The 22,687-nt window shown below is 39.6% G+C and overlaps 1 protein-coding gene across 4 annotated transcripts in view; it reads left to right on the top strand.

The window, feature by feature from the left end:
• NRP1 (neuropilin 1) overlaps nucleotides 1-22,687 on the top strand; it is a 114,429-nt gene that overhangs the window by 57,285 nt on the left and 34,457 nt on the right. For all 4 annotated transcript variants that reach the window (XM_082320597.1, XM_082320596.1, XM_082320595.1 and 1 more), the window contains exons 6-7: nucleotides 2,291-2,446; nucleotides 5,200-5,366. In XM_082320597.1, the coding sequence (XP_082176723.1) occupies nucleotides 2,291-2,446; nucleotides 5,200-5,366 (323 nt within the window). The remainder of the gene's footprint in view (nucleotides 1-2,290; nucleotides 2,447-5,199; nucleotides 5,367-22,687) is intronic.

The following is a 22,687-nucleotide window of genomic DNA, read 5'->3' as shown; positions in this document are numbered from 1 at the left end:
AAAATTCCCATTTGGAACTGTAGATGGTCTGTTATGAAAGCCCATCTCGATTTGTAAGAAAGAGTCAGGAAGATGGTTAAAAAAAGCAGTGGCATAGTCTACCTAAGCAGACAGCAGTATCATCCCCTGAATGATTGCTCAGACGGTGTTCCCCACGCAGCATTTATGTGATGTGGTGACACCTGAAACATTTGATAATTTATTGTCAGTCAAAAGTTCTCAAGACTTGAAAGGAAAAAAGGAGAACTTTGTGTTAGCTATTTATGTAAGAAGAAGAATAAGAATCTCTATTTCATCCAGTTCTGCTCAGATCAATACCATATTGTCTCAGTAGGCTAAGGTTTACATGTTGTGCAAAAAAATTCAATACCTCTTTGTGTCATATTCTACAAGTTTTTAGCTCTTGCATCTACACAGCTAGCAAAGGGAATAGTATTGTGACAGCAGGGCCAATCTGTAGAAGACTGAAACGCAGAAATACAGAATCACTAAATATGTCTTAAAATTATAAACCAGTGAGTCATGGGGAATCTTAAAGCCTGTCTGCTCTAAACAAAGTTCTCTTCTGTTTGTCGTTTCAAAGAGGCTTCCCTACAGGAAATGGGAGGAGGGAGGCTCAGAGTGCCATAACATGGTGGCCTTCTCCTCCGTATTTTCTTGCAGTTCAGAGCAACATCAGCAGCTATAATGCTGAAAGGCCATCACGGGAAAGAGCACGATCAGAGCTGTTTGCACATAGAAAATGCAAAGAAAAAAAAAACCTGCAGCAATTGGAGGGGGGCCATTATTTTGCATTTTTAAAAAGCCACTAATGGTGACAGTCTAAAACAACTTTCTCTCTCCAAATAATAAAACTGTAAAGCTTTAATGATTTCTAGGATGAGGAAGAATTCAACTCGTGTCTTCTATAGGGTGTTTTATTCTACCAATACTGCATTGAACAACCGTGGTGGAAAAGGGCTGAACTGGCAGGTATTTTAAATGCCATGGGATTGCCAAGGCAACTGAAGACTAAGTACGGCCAGAATAGGGATAGAAAAGCACATGCTGGCAGCAAGAGCTATAACACCTGAGCTCCCTCTTTCTGGCAACTCTGGGGCCTTACACAAGTGTGTAGCTTACGTAATAAGGCTATTCCAAGCTGGAACTGTTTTACTTGTTGGAAAATGCCAATAAATTACTACAAAGTTATGTTAGCTGAGGATTTTCTTTGAACTGTGAATAATTAGGATATATAAACATTTTATATTTTAAACTGAAAGTGGAACGGACTTCCTAGAGAAATGACAAGGTGTTAATTTAAGCCTGGAAAGCCAGTGGTGTAAGCATTAGAATGACATCTTATTATAATTTTAATGATTGACTCCATGGATGGGTTTCAGCATTATCTTTTCTTATTGTTTGTAAGCACAGATGTACCACTATTCAACAGCCTAGGGACCTATCTGTAGGGAATGCTCAAGTGCTAGAAGGCCACATATGTTGGTTGTGAATTGAGTAGCTTAATTAAGGAAAAAGATTATCTCACTGCACAGGAAATCCAGAAAAATATCAGGAACTGGTTTATACATTATTAACACTGAGAGAGATCATGTATGTGTGTATGTGTGTGTCTTCTGTGACATGAAGATATACTTAAGAAATCCTTGCTCTTTTGAAAGGATTAAGATTTTCCTCTTGAATTCTTTCACAGTATTCTTTAATATTGAGCATATGGGCCAAAGTTCCATGAGGGTATGCTGAAAGCTTAAATAGGAGGGGATAAACAGTCATTGGTCATTGCCTCAATATGAGTGCAAAAATGTTTTTCTAAGTTCACTATAAAATTAACAGATTATCTGCAGTCTTGAGCATAAAACCTGGAAGGTGCTGTTTGAACTCCTATTCCCAGAGCATCTTTTAGACTGGGTGGGCAAATCAGGCCATTCAGATGTCCTTGTCATAAATAGGTGCTTCAATCACACTTTGGAAAATACTTTTGGTGCTTTGTACATGTAATTTTGTGCATTGTTGCCCTCTCTGCACATTTTAAAGGACACTTTTTGAAATCCTGATTCATTACATTTTCAGAGGTTTATGGAGTGCTATCTGGAACGTTTGAGAAGTAAGATTACTAGGGTAGGATAAGCAATTTATTGTTCACCGCTAAGATATTGATGAGATTGTGATTTTGAGCTGTTGTAGAGGTTCACTATTTCCTGCTGAGGGACTCTCTTTAGGAGGCTATTGTAGTGGTATCTATTGTTGTAGTAGAACTGGTAGTTTACTATTATATCCTGTCTCTTTGCAGTTGGCCCACACATAGGGCGTTATTGTGGGCAGAACAACCCAGGACGTGTCCGGTCTTCAACAGGGATTCTTTCAATGGTATTTTACACCGACAGTGCAATAGCAAAAGAGGGATTCTCAGCAAACTACAGCGTGTCGCAGAGCAGTGTATCAGAAGGTCAGTATTTATCTATCCCGCAGAGCTTCTTGGAAAATATTCTCTGTTATGTCTTCTTGCACACCAGGTGTTGGCATGAAGCTTTAAAGAAACCTTAAATAAATAAGATGGTGGGGAAGGGTTGGTTCTGTTTTGCTTTTTTCTTTTTTTTTTAAAAAGAACAGCTGCCCTTTGAAAAGCAGTGCAAGAAGCAGAATTCTCCTTACAGTTTTATTCCTCAGTATTGCCAGGAAGTTGGGATAATTATTGTGAAAAACTGTGCTGACCAAGGAAACGCAGGAATGCAGAGCAATTGAACACTTGCATTAAAACAATGAAATGTGAACAATGAATGCACTATCCAAAGCCTTCTTTTATTACATGGAATAAGCTTTGATGATCGATTTCTTGAATAAAAAGAACCCATTTAATATATGTGTTCTTGTTAAACCATTTCACAAGCTATCTAAGCTTTGTTCTTTGTCTCATATTTTTTTCCCAGTTGCCTCATTTTTGTGCTTACCCTTTGGACAGAGAATGAAACGAAGTGAGGGAGACGCAGGAAAATAACAGGCTGTGTTACACCATGTCCTTGCAGATTTCCTTGCTTTGCTCGATGATAAAACACACACTTTAAATCAAACTCTCTCTCCTTTCTGTGACTTACTGAGTTTTGAGCAGATTCACCCAAATTTGATGTACTTGTTTAGTCAAAGAAGGAACAACAGAAAAATGAGTAAACTGAAATTATCCATGTTACACCCCACCTTTCCTCTGCCCCTTGCCTCTTTAATAGCTTTCCTGTATATGCATAGCCATGAAGAGAGAACGGGACATACCCCAGCCTCTGTGGATGGGAAGCATCCTCCTCCATCTCTGTCAGACTGTACCTCCAGCTAGTTTGGCTTCTCCTTACGTAGGGGCTGCTCCTACCCATTCATTAGCTAGCATAGCCAACTTGGGTCCCCATGTCCACCTCCTCCACAGTCATCCTCCTTGGGCTGTAGAGGCATCATCGCACTGGAGCCAGAATTAATGTCTGCTTTGCTGGGATGCCTTCAGCTCTTAAACAGAGGACAACAGAACAAAACTTAGTGTGTGTGAAAACCCTTTTGAATGATAAGAGGAAACATTTTCTGTGATGCAGGCTTAGACAGAGGAGTGATTCCTCTCACTTAATTTCAGCCACCCTTGCTTTTTGTGTTGTCACTACAGAGAGGGTCACCTCCAGAGGACAACTCAGCCTACTTATCTCACAGACGTGAGATGTCCCCAGGAAGTACTTGTCCCTCTCAGTAGACTAGAGGGAAAGCCCACATGTCTAGATCAAACTAGACACTTACGTTTTAGATATTTTAATATGACTCCCACCTACCGTGTGTTGAGTTCTTTGTAGTGGCTTATGGCTCTTCTTCTGATTCCATGCAGAGGTTAATTTACTTTGATTCTTACCCTGAAGTAGTTCAGTTTCAGTACTTCACCCAAGGCCCCTAGTACATTGAAGCAGCACAGAAATGGGGGAAAGGGTGGTACGCCACAGGAAATGCAGTTTGGCAAAAAGTTTGATGATAATTCAGTTATTGGGCACCCTGACTACAACTCCTATAAGGTACCGTGATAGCATTTCTTTTTGGATCCCAGATAAAAGTTTTTAATCATTTTTTTCAAAATATTTTAATTTTCATTGAAAAATCAGAACTTTGTTTATTAAAAGCTCATTTTTCCAACTCATAGATTTTGAAACCTTCAGCTCAGCACCTAACCCTCTGTTAGAGATATGTCAGCTCCAGAGAAGCTGTCATAAAAAGGACTGTGTACCCAAATGTCAGGGCCTCCACTTCACACACTGGTATTTTACCTTAAATTGCTAATGAAGAAATGAATTATATTAATATATGCTATGAAGTCACTGAACAGAAGAGTAGACACGTTATTTTCTCCAGCCTTTGCAAAGGGGTTGGTAAACCTCTCACAGAGGGTTGCATGAGCAGCTGGGTGTGAGGATTCGTCTAAAGCCACATGCCTCTTGCTTCAGTGGGGACTGGAGCTTTTATTTTTGAAGAGTGAGAGAAGAATTTAGTCTCCATGCCCTATCAGCCTTTGAACTCACTATAGTGACTGGGTTGTCAATTGATTCTAAATGATCTTGGTAATTTTTGTGTCAACAAAAAGAGATTTGCTGGACATGATCAACTCATTTAAAATATAGCACGTTATAGAAGAGGTGGTAATTCCCTTAGGTCAATAGTCTTCTGGCCTGGACTCAAATTTTGTTGATCTGTTTCTTTGCATTGTCCAGGATCAAAGGAGAATGGCTAGAATTTTAATCATAATTTTAAAACATTTTATACTTTTTGTACTGGAGTAGATGATAGTTTTTAAATTATTTTATACAGTCATCTGGTTTGTCTTTCCTGGCTTTGTGCGTAATTATGAGTAGAACATATATTGTTTTATATTATGAATCCACAGAAGTGCCTGTGCTACCCTAGAAAAGAGAATTCTATTGTCCTGTATTGAAATGGCTACAATGCTGGGCTAAAAATATTTGTATAGCATTATTATTGCACAAATTGCCATGGCAACTCAAATGACAGTATTAAGAATGACACCATAAGCCCAATACTGCCTCACTTAAAGTTGCTAAAGAATTCAAAGTCACATAAAAATAAATTCTTTAGATATTCATATTCAAAGCAGGAAAACGTTCTCGTTACTCAAAATCTAAATCAAAAAGCTGACCATAATAATGATGGTAATTTATTTTTCTTCAGATTTCCAGTGCATGGAACCACTAGGTATGGAGTCAGGAGAAATTCACTCTGATCAAATCACTGTCTCCTCCCAGTACAGCGCTATTTGGTCTTCAGAAAGGTCCCGGCTAAATTACCCTGAGAACGGATGGACCCCAGGGGAAGATTCTATCAGAGAATGGATACAGGTAAAAAGATAACGTTTTAAAGATATTATTAATAATACTCTGTGGAGCTTATTGAATGTGAAGAATGCAAAAGAAAGAAAAAAAAAATAACACAGTAAAGTACTTCAACATAATCTAAGAATCATTGCAAGTGAATAGCTCGCATTCCCTATTAGACACACAAAAAAAGACTGACTCCCAAAGGTATAAAAAAAGAAAAGGTCAGGAAGATTAATTCTTCTGCTTCCCACGTCTATTGTTTTTTCAGTCTTCTGGGCACAAATAACAGAGATTTTGGTTTAGTGGAAAAGTCAATATTAGTTTAACATGCACTTAAAGTGGAACGTCCCAGTAAACTGAGCATGTGCTATGTCTCTAGCTGATTACAGTTAAGCATTAACACGGCATGGTGTTTTCATGCACTCAGATTTCACCTCAGAAGACCTATGTCCCTTCTAGAATATGTTACATATGAAATGAGTTTAGTGATCTCTGTCTAGTGGCTATTCTTCCATGTCCTTAAACACAACATTCACTAGCAAGATTGTCCGCCTTGGCTTTGCTCTGTTAATACAGGAGAAATCCTGCAAACATTTGACCCCAGGAAGAGACTCCTTGAGTTCAGTTCATCTACTTAGGCTTGTTGTTTGCTATTTGTCATCAGGTCCATAGCTTAATGGAATACGATTCCTGAACTGGTTAGAATTACTCATATGAATTACGGTATACAAATAATCTATACTAGCAGGCAGGTATTAATATCATTAGTTGAAAAAAATACTGATATGTCTCAATTGTAGGTTCACTTGCACTTTGTAGTTACGATCTAGATTTTATTTCTGTTGGCAAAAGCTAAGAGAAAGGCTTGAGCATATTAGATCAATATTATTAATATTGAAAACTTGTTCATATATTTGAAGCATTCCTCCTGCTTCTGTTGTTTTCTATAGGAAATTACTAACTGGCATATAAAAACAATGCCTTATTAGCTGTCCATACAAATGTTCGCATTGATGTTTCCTGTGAGGTTTGCTGTCTGCAAGAAAGCTTAAAAACATGTTGAGTAGTAGTTACTAAAGGGAAGAAAGAGGGGGAAATCTTTAATTTCTGATCCTTTGCACACAATGGGACTCTCAGGTGTCCTGCTTAGGGGCCCCTATACATCCTGAGCTCTGGCAAATTGGTAACCGTGTATGATGGACCTAATCAGACTTCAGAGTGGCAAAAAAAATGTCTTGATCCTTTTTCCTTACTTAAGAATAAATGTCAAAATCTCCCCAGCCTTATCTAAGTGCAAAGCTTGTTATTAATCATTGCCACTTGCCATCCGTGGAATGCACATGGAAAAAGGGTGGAATGCATCAGAATCAAATTCCATGTGTTTCATCTGGTCAGAGGGCCGCCACTTTTTCTTTATTTCCTTCTTTTCTGCTGTCACTTACGTATTTATGACTGGATAATCAAAACAAGAGAGCTAGTCAAATCTCATTCATGTGTTCTGTGTGCTTATTAACTTTATTAAGTTATGATGAATGCATACATACATATATTGCTTAATCCTTTCACTTAGAACTAGATCTTTCTGAGAAAAAGTTTCAAAGGACTTTTTTTAACCATTAACTTTTTTAATAACAAACACATAACAGAATCCAAGCTAATCTGGGATTTATGCTTAAAACAGCTCAGGGTACCTCAGGCCTCCTGCCTATGAATTTCTCAGCCTCCTTTGCCTTCTGCCATAAACCAGGGTGCTCAGGGGCTGAAACAACCACTGAGCATAATTTTTAGCAGCTTTACACTGCCTCCAGCTACCACATCAGCCAAGAAGGTGGTGGTTATTTGTATGCTGTACTGCTCACACCACAGTTCTCGCCTACTTCACCCAGCCCCTGGTTTGGAAAACGCAGCATGAACCATTTCCCTGAGCAGTCTAGCCCTAGGGCATCTCCTCCACTGCCCAGGGCCCATGTGGAGGGACCCGCACCCCCCAGGCAGAGTTCACGACAGAGCACCTAGGCTGTAGCAGCCTTCGCTGCAGATCTGGGTCTTGTTTGCAAGACCGAGCCTACAAAGTCTTGCTTGAAGATTCATTGCATTGAATAGGTGTGCTTAACACGTGTTGCAGAAGAACTGTTAATCATTTCTACCACTCAACCTATGTAGCAGAAGCAACATAGTTTGGAGAATGAGTATGCCATGCCCTGGCTTTTCACAAGGTAGAACGGTTTAACTCATCTTTGGTTCCATTTGTGTCAGGAGGATATTAATTCTTATGCTTATTTATTATGGTTTAATTCAATACTAACATTGCTAATTCAAACTTCCAAATGTGTTCTAAATGCTTTCCTGTTAAACATAATTGACAGTCTTGAGACGGCTGTTAAGCGCTTCAGACCATCATGCAACAGGGTCCTTGCACATATGAACCGCCATCTTCTACAAAGACTTGATGCCATTGGCACTAAGCACATGTTGCAAGTTTGTATCTGGATAAAATATTGAAATCCCATGTTTCCTCTGTACGGATATCCCCAGGAACAGATGTTCATCTCCATAAGAGCTTACAGACAAACAACCAAGGACACACAACTAATAAAATATTCTGAAATTACCCGTTGAAAAAAAACATAATATTTTATAAAGGAGGAAGACACTTGTATATGAAGGACTGAGGTCACTTTGTTCTATTTTGTTCTGTGTGCTATTGTAAACTAGTCATTTATTTGAAGTATTTGCTTTTGTGCAGTACAACGTAAATGGACTTTTGTTGCATAGTGCAAGAACTCTAGAAAATATTCAACAGCAAAAAACAGGCTGAAGGATACAGCAATGCTGAACTTGGAACTTTTAAAGTGAAAATTTATGCTTATATGCCCTTATCTGAGAGACAAAGATTTTGCGTGTATCAGTATTCATTAATCTTTTCACGATTGCAGGTTTCCATACCTGCACACACACTGCAGCTGGTTAAGTAGTGATGTCTGCCTTCAAACTGCTTATATGCATATGCAACTAGGGCATATATATGAGATCTGTACAATCATACATGGGTGAAGCAGCTTGAAAATTCAGCTCCAAATACTGATTTCCTTAGTGTATCATTTTTTTGTATAGGGGAAATATTATAGTTCTCCTTTCCCTTCCTTTTACCCCTCCCTTCAAGGTTAATGTTTTTGCTAAGACAAAAGAAACAGAAAACCTCAGTTAAGTATCAGCAAAGGGAGATTGGTATCTATAGAGGACGTCTAGAGGGTATGCGATATGATTGTCTCCTTTGAGGTGTTGACGTCTTTCGGACCATTTGGCTGAAAAGAATTAGGAAAATAGTGTTGGCTTGTTGTTAGTAATAGATTTGCACGAATTCCATCGGTGGGCATGGAACCCATTCTTTGGTGGAAAAACTAGATTGCTCCTTTGTGGCTGACAAGGTACTAACTCCTGAGTTCATCTGAATGCTGCCTGCTTACCAGCCTCTGCTAAGTGAAAGCTGTCTGTCCGTTCCTCTCCTTAGTTGTTTTGAAATAAATGTCAAAGCTTAGATTCAAAATATCCATAGCACTGTCACACCATAAGTCTGCACAGTACGTTCTCCATTTTATTTTTACCCTCAAACACACTGTTTAAAATTGCTTGACTAACTTGAGATTTGGAGTGACTCCATAATCAGAAACAGAGTCACTCCAGATGATTGAATTTTTTCTTTAAAAACACATTCATAAAGTCTGTGGATTTTCTAATATGAATGGAATAAAGATATGCATGAGGCAAGGGCTGCCAAAAATAAACATGAAGTTAGTTTATTGTCATATGGGATGTTATTAGCTCCTCAACCTTAAGCTCAGTCTACTTGTTTATTACACTTAGGTTTCACACACTCGGCTGCCCTTCAGTGTGAAATAGCATAATTTAAAATAAAAAATAAAAACAGCCCTTTAATTTAATCAAGAGCAGGGAGCTGCCATTGCAATGTAAGTCATTGTCCCTCATTAATGTATCCTTTCACAGGAAAAATAGTATAGTGTTTCCATTTCTGTAATCTGAACAACAAACATGTTAATAGGTATCAATTACCAGCCAGTTTCAGTACTTAGAACCGGTAAGAAGGCCAGTGCGAGGGTTTCACATCTGGTTTTAGTGAAACTGTTCCTGTCTGTGGTATTTAAAATTTAAAGAACTCCTGTTATTGTGCAATTGGGAATCCTAGGGGAGTACAATGTTAATGAAATCCATAACGTGCAGGGATTTTATGATTGCATTTTCAAGGCATTCCTTCAAAAGGGACGACTGATTTCTGCCATGGCAGCAGTAATTGTGTTTTTACAGAGTAGATTTAATGTTCGCATTTAAGAACAGCAGTTACGTTTACACTCATCTGAAAAAGTAACATGCAAAATCTTTTTATTTTGGGAACTTTTTGCATCTTATTTTTGAAGCCTTTGAGCAGGAGCCACGGTCCGCTATGCAGGGTCGCCCTGATGGGTCATGGCCAGCAGCCCCGCAGGGCAGCGCAGGAGCAGGGGGAGCTCCAGGAGGAGCGCCTGGCCAGATAGGTGCCATCGGCTAAAGACACTTGAGACCCACGTGTGTGTGGTTTTGAAGGGAGACTGATTGCCTATTACCAGGGTCACTGGGAAACTGTGCTATCATCAATCCTCATAATGGTGTGGGTTTTCAAACCCACGAGGAGCAACACCTTCTGGGTACTTTTACTGCAGAATCTGTATGTTTTCTATCAAAATGTTTCTTCTAATGCATATAACACAAATCTTTACACTCCCACCAAGCTGGATGATAGTTTCTGGGTGGCACAATTTTTCTCTCATCCTGTAACACTGAGCAAGACCTCCAGCTTGCCTAGAAAGCAAAGCATGTTTGTTAATAACACAAGATCTTCAGTTCATATTATGGCTGGGGTTGACAAAACCATAAATCCAGCTTTAAGAATCCTAGTATCAGATCAAAACTTTGCAGCCATAAAACAAAAAGCACTATGGTATAAACACACTCTGCCAGTTCAAATTTGTTCAAAAAAGGTTAACAGGGGGTTAACATAAATAGACATTATACTCTGGATTGGGTATTATCTGTCATTCTGCAGCTGACGTAAGGCCATATGCTAAGATGAAGTCCTTATTGTGTGTTCTGGCCAATATGACATAAACGGCTAATCCAGCCCAAATTTGTACTGCTGTGTTTTTCAGCAGGGCACAGATCTGGTATCACGTGGAATCAGCCAGAGTCAGAGGTTGGCGCTGGGAGCAGGTCTGGTTGCTCCCTTCGGCCTCTGCTGGCCCATCTCCACCTCATCCCAAACCCATCCCTTTGGCACCTATGACTCTTGCGGAGTATTTCTCTAGACCTCTAGATTGGTCAGCCCTAGAAATATCAGCTGATGTTGTGCAAAATTCTCTGTCTGCATCTTGCAGCATTTAGGTATCTGGAGAAAGGCCAGAGAGAGTTAAGAATAGGCCTCCTCAATAAGCAACCTGGGAGATCCCCCTTGCCTCCACTGATTGAAATATCAGTTGTTTATTTAACACTAACTCTCCTGTGCAAGGAAAATACACTTCCATTGATTTAAAACACTTCTATGTATACACTACTTCACCAGAATGAGAGGGACCTCTGAGGTGGAATTTTCCTTCCACATTTGTCTTCATTCCTTTACATTTGCACTAACCAACGTTCCTTATTATTTGCTCCTTTGTAAGCAAAACCCGGAACGATGCATTGCTGATGTGAACTGGTATATAGATTAGTACAGATTTATTCCTGTAGCGCTTCTGAAAATAGTTGCAGTTCATCATTTGGTGTCTCGACCTTTCATCTATGTCATACCTTATTTCCTTATCAGGTATTCACTTAAAAATATAGTCAGTATTTATATATGCTGCTGCACAGCATATTTGTTTCATTAACAGGTTTATTCTTATATCAGGCAGCTATTTAGGTTGACTCTACCGAGCAAGCTTATCTAAATATTTCACATGAAAGCTCAAGGAAGTGCAAGCCAACAATGCCTGTTATTTTTATTTTTATTATTTCTGTTTATTTTGGAGTTTGATATTGCAGTGAAGTGCATCATATTACTGCATAGAATAACATGAAACCTGGGAAACCTCAGCCTCCCAGTTCTCCGAGCCTTTGAAGGACTGCCTGAGAGCTGAAGTTCAGAGGCTTTGTGGCGGGGCTTGCCCATCATTAGAGAGCACACTGACATGAAAGCACAAAAACCGTCAGTCCTTTGTCTTCTCTACCACTTTAGAATACAAGTCATGTATTTGGTTCATGTCATTTTACAGTTCATAACTGCACTCCAGAAATTACAAAAAGCAGTTAGCTTTGTGTGGAAAAGTGTTACAGTTATCTTACGGTCTTAACATACTTCGCACATGGGCAAAGAATGACAAAAGAATATTCCTTTCTGGAAATCACAGCCAGTACAGACTGTGACACAGTGCAGAACCGGGGTTAATTGACCCAGCAGGATACATTCGTACCTTTATTTACTGTGACATGGGAATAAATGGTAGAGTTTCACAAAGGCAAGTACTGAAATTAGACAAGAGGGAGAGGAAGAAATAAAAGGACCCTACAAAGTATGAAGGTTTTTTTGATTATTCAAAGTGCTTTAAGAGCTATTTTAGTACCAGAAAGTTCCCAGCCATAGACTTATCACTCTGGGGAGGCTGAAGGGATGCTCGGAGAACTGTGCAAAACTGTTGGCAGCCTTACTGCTCCGGAAGTGCAGGTGCAAAATGCAGTTTAGAAGAAAATCCTCTCTACCTCCCTCTGATACATTTCAGCATCAGCCCTAATACAGAGGGGAGTCCTGCGTGGCTTCGAGCAATCCTGCGTGCAACATATGGAGGAGCAGCAGAAGCAGAGCCCCTCCGAGCCTCCACTGCCAGCCTAATCATTATAATAGTTTCAGTTCTTTCAGGGGATCCATTATGCAGAGATCTGAGTAGTTTGTATATAACTCTGTAATTACCTATGCATCCACTTCCCAGTCCAGCCCTACATCCCCTCAACGGCTGCAAGACAGATGGCCCTATAGAGCTGAGATAGCAAATTAAAAATGTGTCCAGCAAAAGCACTGATTCAGCAACTACTGAAATAATTTTGTAAATTTATCTCACTTTCCCTAGTTGGTTCCAGGAGGGAAAGAAATTAAAACCTTTAAATATGGTTTTAAACTAAACACCACATTTTTTTTTTTTAAATCACAACATCTTTTTCCTCTACTTTCTTTCACAGAAATTAAAGCCTCTTAAAAAAACTCTGTACAAAATAATTCTTCACTCTCATTTTTTTTTTCTGTTCACCAGGTTCATGTGATTGGCTTGACTCAAAACATTTGTTATTGTTTGCTGGTTTTTAAACTGCCCTCAAGCCAAAAAATCAGTTGTTTGTGCCATTCTGCTTGGTAGGGGAGCTCTCTCCCAGGTGGCTTGCAGACCCTGTGGGGGCTGAGGCAGCCTTGCCCACCCAGCTACCAGGCACTGCAACACACCTGCTCCACCGCAGCCAGGACTTTCTGCAGATGTGGAGGAAGGTATCTCAGAAGGAGATTTTTCTGAGTCCAGCAGAAATAAATTAATCTACAAGACTAGACAGGTGTCAAACTGCGGGTGAGGGAGAGCTCAAGGCTAGAAGTTAAGTGACTAAGGGTAGTGGCTAGAAACACAGCCTTGGGTAGGAACGCACAGCTGAGGCATGTTATAATAAGCAGAGTTGTTACTGAGCTAAAGGTCTCTGTTCTCACGGGGCCGACCCTGGGTTGGAGATGATAGGTGTACTGCTGAGTGCTTTGCAGAGGCGATTGTGCATTTTTATTCACTCTTTCCGCACCTGCACAGTAGTATGAAGCTGAAGAGTTCATGAGTCCTATGGGCCCTCCCCATCCCAGCAGCCATGCTCCAGATTTTCTGTTGCTGAGCTATTATTTGCCTCCCTTGTCCTTTTGTCATCCTGCTTTTCTGTCCCAGTTTAATTCTGTTCTGCCCATTAGGTGACATTTTCACAGCAGTAGCAAGATAGGTAAAGTGGAAGGATAAATGAGATTTCTTCCAAGTGGTAAATGCCTGCCCTTCAGAAAGCAATTTGTCTTCTTCCCATGAAAAAAGAAAGAAAAAAAAAAAAGTATATTTCAGCAGAAAAATACTTCCATTTTTGCTTTACGTCTAATGTTTTCATTCAAGGTTTTAAAAAACTCTTTTAAAAAGCATCAGAGTAAACTTCATAACTGTCTGATAAACAAAACCTACTAGCAGAGAAAACACAGTTGACCAAACATTACACGGAGGTTCAGTTCCTCTGTTTTCAGGATCAACCAGCTTCTCATCAGAGAAGCACTGTTTACACGTAACTTCCACCAGCCAGCTGTACCTATGTAGTCTGGTCTTTCTCTTCGTTGCAGCCTCCTGTGTTGAACACTTTGGACCAAATTCATTTCTGCTGCAGATCCTCTGGAGCTGCTCGAAAGATCAATTTGTCTTATCATGTATAAAACCTAGGCGTATTTTAGCAGGTCGTATTTAGGTTATAGATTATTGTACTATAGGCTAAGGTGGCTTTCAGTCTTAATGCAGACAGGAGCAGACTCTTCCATTGCAAATCCTATTAAATTCAAGCTATGTGTGCTAAAGGGCTGACATAGCACAGAATAATTTTAAAATGCTCTTATCAGGCCATAAAAATTAACTGTCCATAGGAGTGTTCCCCTCTTTCATGACATGCTTAACTAAGAAAATACATCCTGTGTTTATTTTAAAAGCCACAGCACTGAAAAATCGATAGCTTTGCTCTTTACCTAGCTGGAGATAGAGCGACTTTCAGAGGCCAGATGGGGGTACAGAGACCAGGCACCATTCTTTGGCCAGGGAAACCCTGGAAATGAAATCCCTGTGGCTGAAGTTTGAGCGGGCTTTGTTGAGAGAAGGGCAGAGCTGGGGGCAGCCAGTCTCCCTGGTTTGCTTTAGCACCAGAGGGGAAGTTGTCTTGGTAGTCACTGGCTTTCACTCTCCCTTCTGCTGTCCCCCTTCCTCCTCCGGCACGGGACGAGAGCACCACTCTTAGCAGCGGGTCTTCCAAATCACAGCCTCAGAAGTATTTCATCTACATGTGTGCATTTCCTCAGAGATATGAGGGACATACCAAGGAAAAAACAAAATGATCTTTGCAGGTATAGTCTTTGTCTCTCATTTTCCCCTGTAAATTTACAGTATCCTCACCACACCATCTAACTGCAGCTACCTGACATTTTTCTAGAAGGCAGCAGAAACTCATATTTTAAAAAAGCAGTGACTTGCTTGGTGACCCAGTAGTAAATTAAAATCATCATATACAATGTGTATGAAATAGAAAATCGAATTTTGGTGCAACAAAACTGACAGTTCCATTTAACAGAGAATAAATGAATGCAGACTCCTGTGGATGACTGACTGATTTAAAGAGACTGTGCCGATTTTCCAAGATGAGAAAGCTGATCACAAGAAAATACATATGTTTCTATGTGACACAGGTTATACACCTATTCCAATTGCCAGTGAAATTAGGCTTAAAAAGTATTAAATCTTAGGCACTGGCAGTTTTTCCCCATTTTGTTGCTATTTTTTTATAGAAAACCCAAAGCCTGAACTTTCAAAAATATCCAAATGTAGCAAATTCCAGTGATTTCAGTGGAACTCTTTCTGAACACAGTGATTGCACGGCCAGATCTATCTACACCATCAAGGTGTGCTGTTTGAGACAGCAGAGGCTTAATCCTGCATATTGTATCATCCCCTCACTACCAGCTTCCTACCCAATTAGCATAGGTATGCTGCAAAACAGGAAGAAGCAGAGGTTATTTCTGTGTGTTTATGCATGTGCAATATTGTACTTGTATTCAAAATACCAAAATGTATTATAAATCAAGCCCTGCTGCCTGTAGCCTCTGATTTTAACAGGACAGCAGCTGGCAAAAAAATGCTACAGAAGAACTTTATAGGCGAAAATCAGTGTTTTCCACCCAAAGCCCAGTTATTCACATGTGAAGCAGTCTGATAGAGAAGCTTTGGACTACTTGTTTCCCATTTGTGCATTAGTTGCTCAGTCCTACAATTATGTCCTTCTCTGAGAAAAGAGTGGTTCTGCAAGTATTGCTATAGAGTTTCCCTTTTCTATAGTTTCTGACACAAACTGGGGAAGGTTACATTCAAACTGCACTAAATAGTTGTCTTCATTCCAGATCAGAGGATTAAGCTCAGGTTTAAAATTAAATGTAAATTACAAATAAGTATTCAGAAAACGTTAATTAAAAGTATTACGTTCCTGACTCATTTATTGCTCAGCAAGGGTTCCTAAGTATCTTAGCTGGAGAAAGGCGCCATTCACATTCCTCCTTTTTTGACCAAGTCATTGTACATGTCTTAGGTTATCCATTTGCAAGTTAATGTAGTGCTGAAGCAAAGGTTTTCATTTTAAAGAAGTAATATTTCACAGCAAGATATGCTCCTGCAAGATGTAAAACAATCTTTTTCTAAAGCACTGGGAGTTAATCAGCCTTTCTCTTCATAGAGGGTTCGAATGGCATAAGATGCTGATTACTTAGATCCCAGAGTCTATAGAAATCCCAATACGATTACATTTTCCTCCCTTTGTTATCAGAGTTTATTGTACCTTGGTTTTCAGGTTTTAAGTAGTTTTCAAGCAAAAAAATAAATTAAGAAGAAGGTATTTTCTGAGTCTTCTGAATAACGGTCGTTTTACATCAGAGCACTACATGAATGTGTGAGGTGGAGCTTGCAAATGAATAGCAGAAGGATCGTTCCCTATCACTGCATGTGCACTGGATGCATTTCATACAATACAGTGAGCCCATTTCAGGGGAGCATTGCGTTGCCCTTGCTTTTAAACCAAACTCCTTCAAAGACTCACAGTAAAAATATCACACAGAGCTAATGTGTACCAGTGGCAGTGCTTCTCCCGGCCCACTCGCAGCATTTCTCTTTCACATTTGATCTTTATAGTTTCCATACTGGAACGATTTCGTTTGCTGAATTCTGGAAATGCCTCAAGTTGAAATGCTAGTGTATTAACCTGCTGTACTGAGTCTCTTTTGTTTCTCTTTACCAGAGTGCTGCTTGCCAATTTTTACAACCACAGCAGATTTTACTATTCAAACAGAACCAGATGGAACACCAGTTCAAAGAACATGTCAGAATTAAATATTTCTTTTTTAATTAGTTGCTTCTGATTTATGCAAAAAAAAATTAACATAAGAGTGGGAGAATGTGCCATGAATCCAGATGCAACACAGCCCACACAAGCATTATCTTTTCTCTGTCAGAGACACAGAGGCCTTTTCTTTCATTTTTTCTTGTCTTTTCTTTTTTTCTTTTTGTTTCTGGATTTCATTTTTCTTACACTTTCTGCATCTTTTCCTTCTTGAGCCAGCCCCATAATGATGACTGAGGTTCTGTTATGTTCATCAGTCATACTTTTTCATCATTATCTTAAATTTTCTCTTGTAGAAACTGGCTGATCTGCCTCTAAAGAAAATTACCGTGCTCAGTACTGCAATCCCAGTATCAGTATCTCAATGTGATAGCATCCTTTGAGTCTATTCTTTGTTTTCAGTTGGGGGAATCTTTACATTTATGTTTCTTCTGCTGCAGAAAAGGATTTAGGCAGAAGGTAAAGATTGTGAGGAATATTTCAACTGCTAAAGAAAGTTCATTTCCTTTTTGCTGCCAAGCATTCCTATTTCTTTGGCATGAATGTTTGCTCATCTTCTCTTTCATGCTTCCCCATTTTTGCCAAGTTACATAAGCATCAGTTCAGTAAAGCATACTGACTGAGGACAGTTGTTAGGCACAGACTAGAAGTTGAGCGTGTGATTAGCTGCTTTCTTTTCTGGGGTTTTCAGGATGTTGCTGTCAAGGTCAATGAGAAAGACTTCAGTGACTCAGGAGAGATCTTAGTAACAGCAATATTTTCTCCTCACTTTCTTCATGGAGCTGCCACAAATATCACTGAGAATTTTGCACAAAGATCCAAGAGGGTTTACAGCCTTTACTATGTTCACTTAAACCCAGCATGAATATTTACATCGTGTCATTAATTAAGGAGTTGTGCTCTTGTAATGACTACTCATTTCAAGGACAAAGACTTTTGGAAGTAATTTTCCAACAAAATTAATGAAATTATTTTCAGAATTTCTACTAGAGCCTGTGCCATTTTTACTTAGCATTATATTCTTCTTTGCTTAAAGCTCAGTAAATAAAGGAATTAAGTGATAGTTGTATATACATCATGGGAGAATACGATTGGTCAAATCAAAAGCAACGCCTAATAAAAAAGATCAACTCTTGCTTAATTAAATATTTGACAGAGGAACAGTGAAGCGTCACAACAGTTAATCCGCCTCAGAGCACTGTATGCTATCTAGGGAAATGACACAGTTCTCTAAAAATATTTACTTTGGTATGTTGTGTCAAGTGATGGATTATACAGCTTTTCAAGCCACAAGAGATGCCCACAACAAAAAGCTTCCTGTTGTTAATCAAACTCCAGCACTTTGTCCTTTATTTTCTCAGGCTGTTGAACAGACCTACAGTAGGAGTGTTAAAAGCTGGTAAAACTGCTCCCTTGCTACAGCTCCCTCAATGACTGTATTTTATTTAGCAAGGCAGATTTTCATTCTGAAAATAAGGTCTTCCGTACTATGAGATGATTATATATGACAACAGGAAGCAGCAGTATTCATTTCAAGGTGTGCATGTTGTGTGTTGTTCTTTATGCAGCAGTTTGCTAAGATTTGCTACATGATATATTGTGCAGAGCTAAATGTTATTCTTTTTCCTTCTCCTTAACTAGTCTCTAATAAAATGCGTATGCCACCCCTTGCATATCTGTGTCTTAAAAATGTGTCACCCACATACATTTTATGGAGACAGTAAGACAGCAATAAAAATATTTTTCCAGGATGCTAAAAGATATTGCAGAATAAATAGAGAGGAAGTAATTCATATGTAGAAACAGCTAGCATCTTACAATATGCTTTCACAGGAAAGAAACTGATTTTGGAAGTAGGAACAACTGGTGCTTTTTTTTACATGAACATTTCTCTCCTGGAAAAAAAAAAAACAAACACTTGAGATGTTCCTCCTTTCTTGAGTTAGGAGCCCATTCCTATAGGCAAGTCTGCTCCCAGTTTTGTACTTACCATAAAGGCAGTCACAGTGCAGCATAGGCAATTATCAAAGGCTGTGTTTGTTGAATGGGGCCCTAAGGCATCATTTTCCAGAAGAGATATGCTTTTTAATCTGAATGAAAGTGAGCAAAATTTGAAAAAAGAACTAGCAACATACTGCAGTTAGTCAAAGCTAAAACTCTGGTCATGGAAAAGAAATGTCATGATTTCAGGTTTGGAGACAGCTGCCTATCTCAGATCACAGCCATACAGCACGCAATAACTTACAAAATCGCTTGCATCCTCTAAAATAAATACCAGATGTTTGTTTATCATATGTGCAGAAAGTTAAATGTCAAGTAATTGCAGGGAAATGCATTTGATGTTCATTTACAAAAGTACTGTATTTCATCACCACCTCTCTCCACAGCTCATTTTAACGTGAAACACAAGTTCTTGAAACAAAAAAGGACAAGAAGCCCAAAACAAAAAGCTAGTTGTTAAAGATTTGTATTACTATCTCAGCTGGAGGAGACTGGACCTGAGAAAAATGGGTTACCTCTGGTCATGTTAACACTTGAAGACCTCTGTGGAGAGGACATACTAAACTGACTGGAAATTACACAGACAGTTGGAGTCTATAAGCATAAGCCTCCAAAAAGCATGAGGACTCCTATCTGTTTGGTGACAGAGCTGTACTACAGCTACTGCCCTCTGCAATGGTTCCTCTGGATAACATGGTACAGAAGAGCTGCGTCTTACCACAGCTACATTTTGGTACCTTCAGGTTCCAGTTGTTAGCAGCAGTTGATATGGTTGAACTTCAACTCTGAGCAGTCCCTGTGACATTTAGAATGTGTATTTTATGCACAATTTTGCATTTCACAGAAAGCAAAGTTTCAAAAGACATTGAAAAGAAAACAAAATACATCACAAAGTGATTAATGAAGGTGAGCTTAACAGCCCCTTAAGGTGTGTCATGCAGTTTCCAAGGTAGTCTTCTGCATAATTTATTTCTATCACCTTACTTAGAGAAGAAGATTGGTACATTTAGAGCTTCATTTACAAACATACTTAGGCACCACAGAGGGGTGCTCAGTGTTGCAGTTGTTTGTGTGCACCTGGAGAGGAGCAGTTCCTCCAGAGGCCACTACAGAGAACTGTCAAAGGGAGAAAAATACCTTAAGCTCTACCTCTCTCCTGGACCACTGCACTGAGCCAGAGTTAGTACTTAAAAACTCCAACCCTTCTGCTTCTTTGCTGCTTAACCGCACCTTTTTTGTTTGCACTGCTCCTTTCTCACAAAACACTGATGGAAAACGGTTATTCTTTTTTCCTTTATCAGCTTCTGAGCAAACACCCCCTGGCACGTGGCAAGTCTGGGGTTACAGCTTGCTTTTGCAAGGGGTTTAAAGCTGTGGCACGCAGCTGAACACTCGAGCCATCAGCCTCCAGGCGCTCCAGGAAAGGACTGCTGTTGACATAGTTCCAGTTTTCAAGAAGCACATAAAGATTTGCTGATCCAGAGAGCAAGCACACCTATGTGAAGAGATGTTATCCCTAATGACAAGGGGTGCCCTGCTCCTGTACTGTATTACACAGTTACTGGAGCCAGGAGTCCTAATGAGGTTGCCTCTTCCCTACCTATAGGCAATAAATTAGAGGTCTTCTCAGAGGCTCTCTCTCTCCCAGTGAGCTGTTAACTTCTGGCAGGAGAATTTCTGCCTACCTTTTGAATTCTGCCAGGTTTTAGGCATGAAGGTAGATGTCTAAATCCTTTGCATGTTTAGGAGTTAGTTCTGGGCAGTGGGGAGAGATGTTGTAGGATATTCAGTGCCCCAAGAGTTAAGGGAGTGTATTGAATATCAGCATTTGGGACTGAGCAAAATTTGGGCACTTTAAGTTCTTTGATGGGACAAGCCTGAGTTGCCTGAACAGTCAGTGACTAGTAGCTGTAATTGTTAGCTCAGGCATCAACTAATCAAACCTTCCCCTAAACCCCTAATGTAAATTTTAACTTGGCTTCATTACCTAGAACTCTTGTAATAGGCCATTGCTTGACTTCATTCACAATGAAGTACTTACTGTATATTAAAAAGACCCTACTAGAATCATTTCAAATCAGTTGGAACGGTACAGGCTTGGGACCCTAATCATTTCAAAACTGAAGAGCTGTTTCAAATTGTAAGAGAAGCAGATCATTTAAATAACTTAGCTCTGCACTCCCTCAGACTTCCAGATTTTCAAGTGCACTTCAGCCTGGAAGTGAATGTGGTATTGGACATAACTCAGTGCAGCACACTTTACAATCAGCGGAGTACAGTTTGGAGAGCATTTGAAGTTAAGCTGAGATTGCTCAGCGCAATGATGCCCAGATTCCCCCATTAACTTTCAGATTGCAACAATCTAACATCTGAGGCTCTCCAGTTACTTTAAATCACTTGATTGTTTTTGTAAGGTGGTGCTGGGATTTTTATTTTTTTTAAGACTGAATTTTTTTATCACGACAAAACAAAATGTTGCAGTATTTCAGCCCTAAAGACAAGGACTAAAATGTTACATACAGACTTTGCCAGCCTTAAAAACTGGGGCAGGGGCTTTGCCCTGAAAGCTAGTTCTATCTGTCATACACAAGGCTGCTATTCTTGTATTGGAAGACTTAGAATGCCTTGCATATGACATGGGCATTGAGAGAGCAGCCAGTCTGTCCTCAATAGCACTTCCTTCAGCCTTTTGAGAGAGAATGCAGAGCATGTTGATTTATCTGCTCCAGCGCCTTTGGATATATGACATACATCCAGGAAAAAGGATGCCTGTGGGACACAGGGGACGTATATTCTGCATCCTGCGTACTTTGGAAATAATGAAAAAGCCTGAGACATTCATGGGACATTCACTTGAGAAGGGTTAATTCAACCTATTATTATCCTACTAAAGTCTGGACAACTGAAGTTTAGAGGAATAAATTACTCTGATTAATATTTTGTGAATAGTGTAATTTTATATTGAAATTAAATGGTTTGCTTTAGGAAACAAAGAGGAGGTTCTAGCTGCGGAGAAAGAGGGCGATGAATTTGATTTTAATTGGTTTGTCATTATGGCTAAAGAAAGGCTGTAAGGAAATGGCAGGTGTTTCAAAGCTGTGGTCATCAACCTGACTGTGAGAGAGTTTTGTGCCTGGTTTCAGCCATTTGGCAGCTGGACTTGTGCACTGGGACAAAGGTTTCTTCTGCCAGCAGAACTGACTTGGGTAGCCGCACTCCTGCACCCCACATCATCCTCCCAACTATGCCGATACAACTTCTGTGATGCCACATGATGAACTAGATCAGGAAACAGATCTGGATGACAAATAAATAACTCGGGGAGGGGAAGGTTAACGTAAATCACTTGATTGCAAAGTAACTTCATGAGAGGAGAAAGACAGGATGAGTGAAGAAGAGAGAAGGCCTCTAACACACATTCACATGCACACCATAACATTCATTTATCCAGCAAGTTCAAAATGCCATTATTTTCTTATGATTAAAGTTCACTACATTTGACAGTTGGAACAGAATTATTGCTATTGTTTTAATGCTTCTTTCTGTTTTCTTCAAATACATCATACAATACAAGCAATTCATTTGCCTTTTTCCCAACAAAATCACATAGTCATTCTTAATTACCTTGTGACTAACTAATACACCACAGGATTCTTTTCTCCTCTTCTGTTTGCAAGTGATGAGCTCCTGGGTTTTGGCAGATTTCTTGTTATCATTCCCTAAGTGCACGACTTTGATATTGTACTGTTAAATTTCATCCCATTTCTAATACTCCAGTCCTCAGGGACATTCAGTTCTCACTGCATGACTCTCCTCTGTATTGACAATGCCTTGCAGCTTTGTGTCCTCAGCGAATTTCATTAGCATCTATGCAAGGTAGTTAATGAAAGTATTAAGCAAGATTGTTTACCAGACTGGTCCTTGAGGAACTTCTCTGGTAACTTCTCTGCAGCCTGGTGGCTCTCACTCTCACTGATGGGGTCTCTGGTTCCTCCCCCATAGAGGAAAGATAATTCTCTGGCATGTGAATAGCCCTCCTAGCTAATCAGGCAAATGTTCCCATCTCCTGTGATGACAGTGTTTACAAAAGAGGAGATTGTGGCTATGTTATTATTAGC

The sequence above is a fragment of the Platalea leucorodia genome, assembly GCF_965183815.1.
Source record: "Platalea leucorodia genome assembly, chromosome: 1".
Lineage (NCBI taxonomy): Eukaryota > Metazoa > Chordata > Aves > Pelecaniformes > Threskiornithidae > Platalea > Platalea leucorodia.
This window is presented reverse-complemented; position numbering and strand designations above follow the sequence as displayed.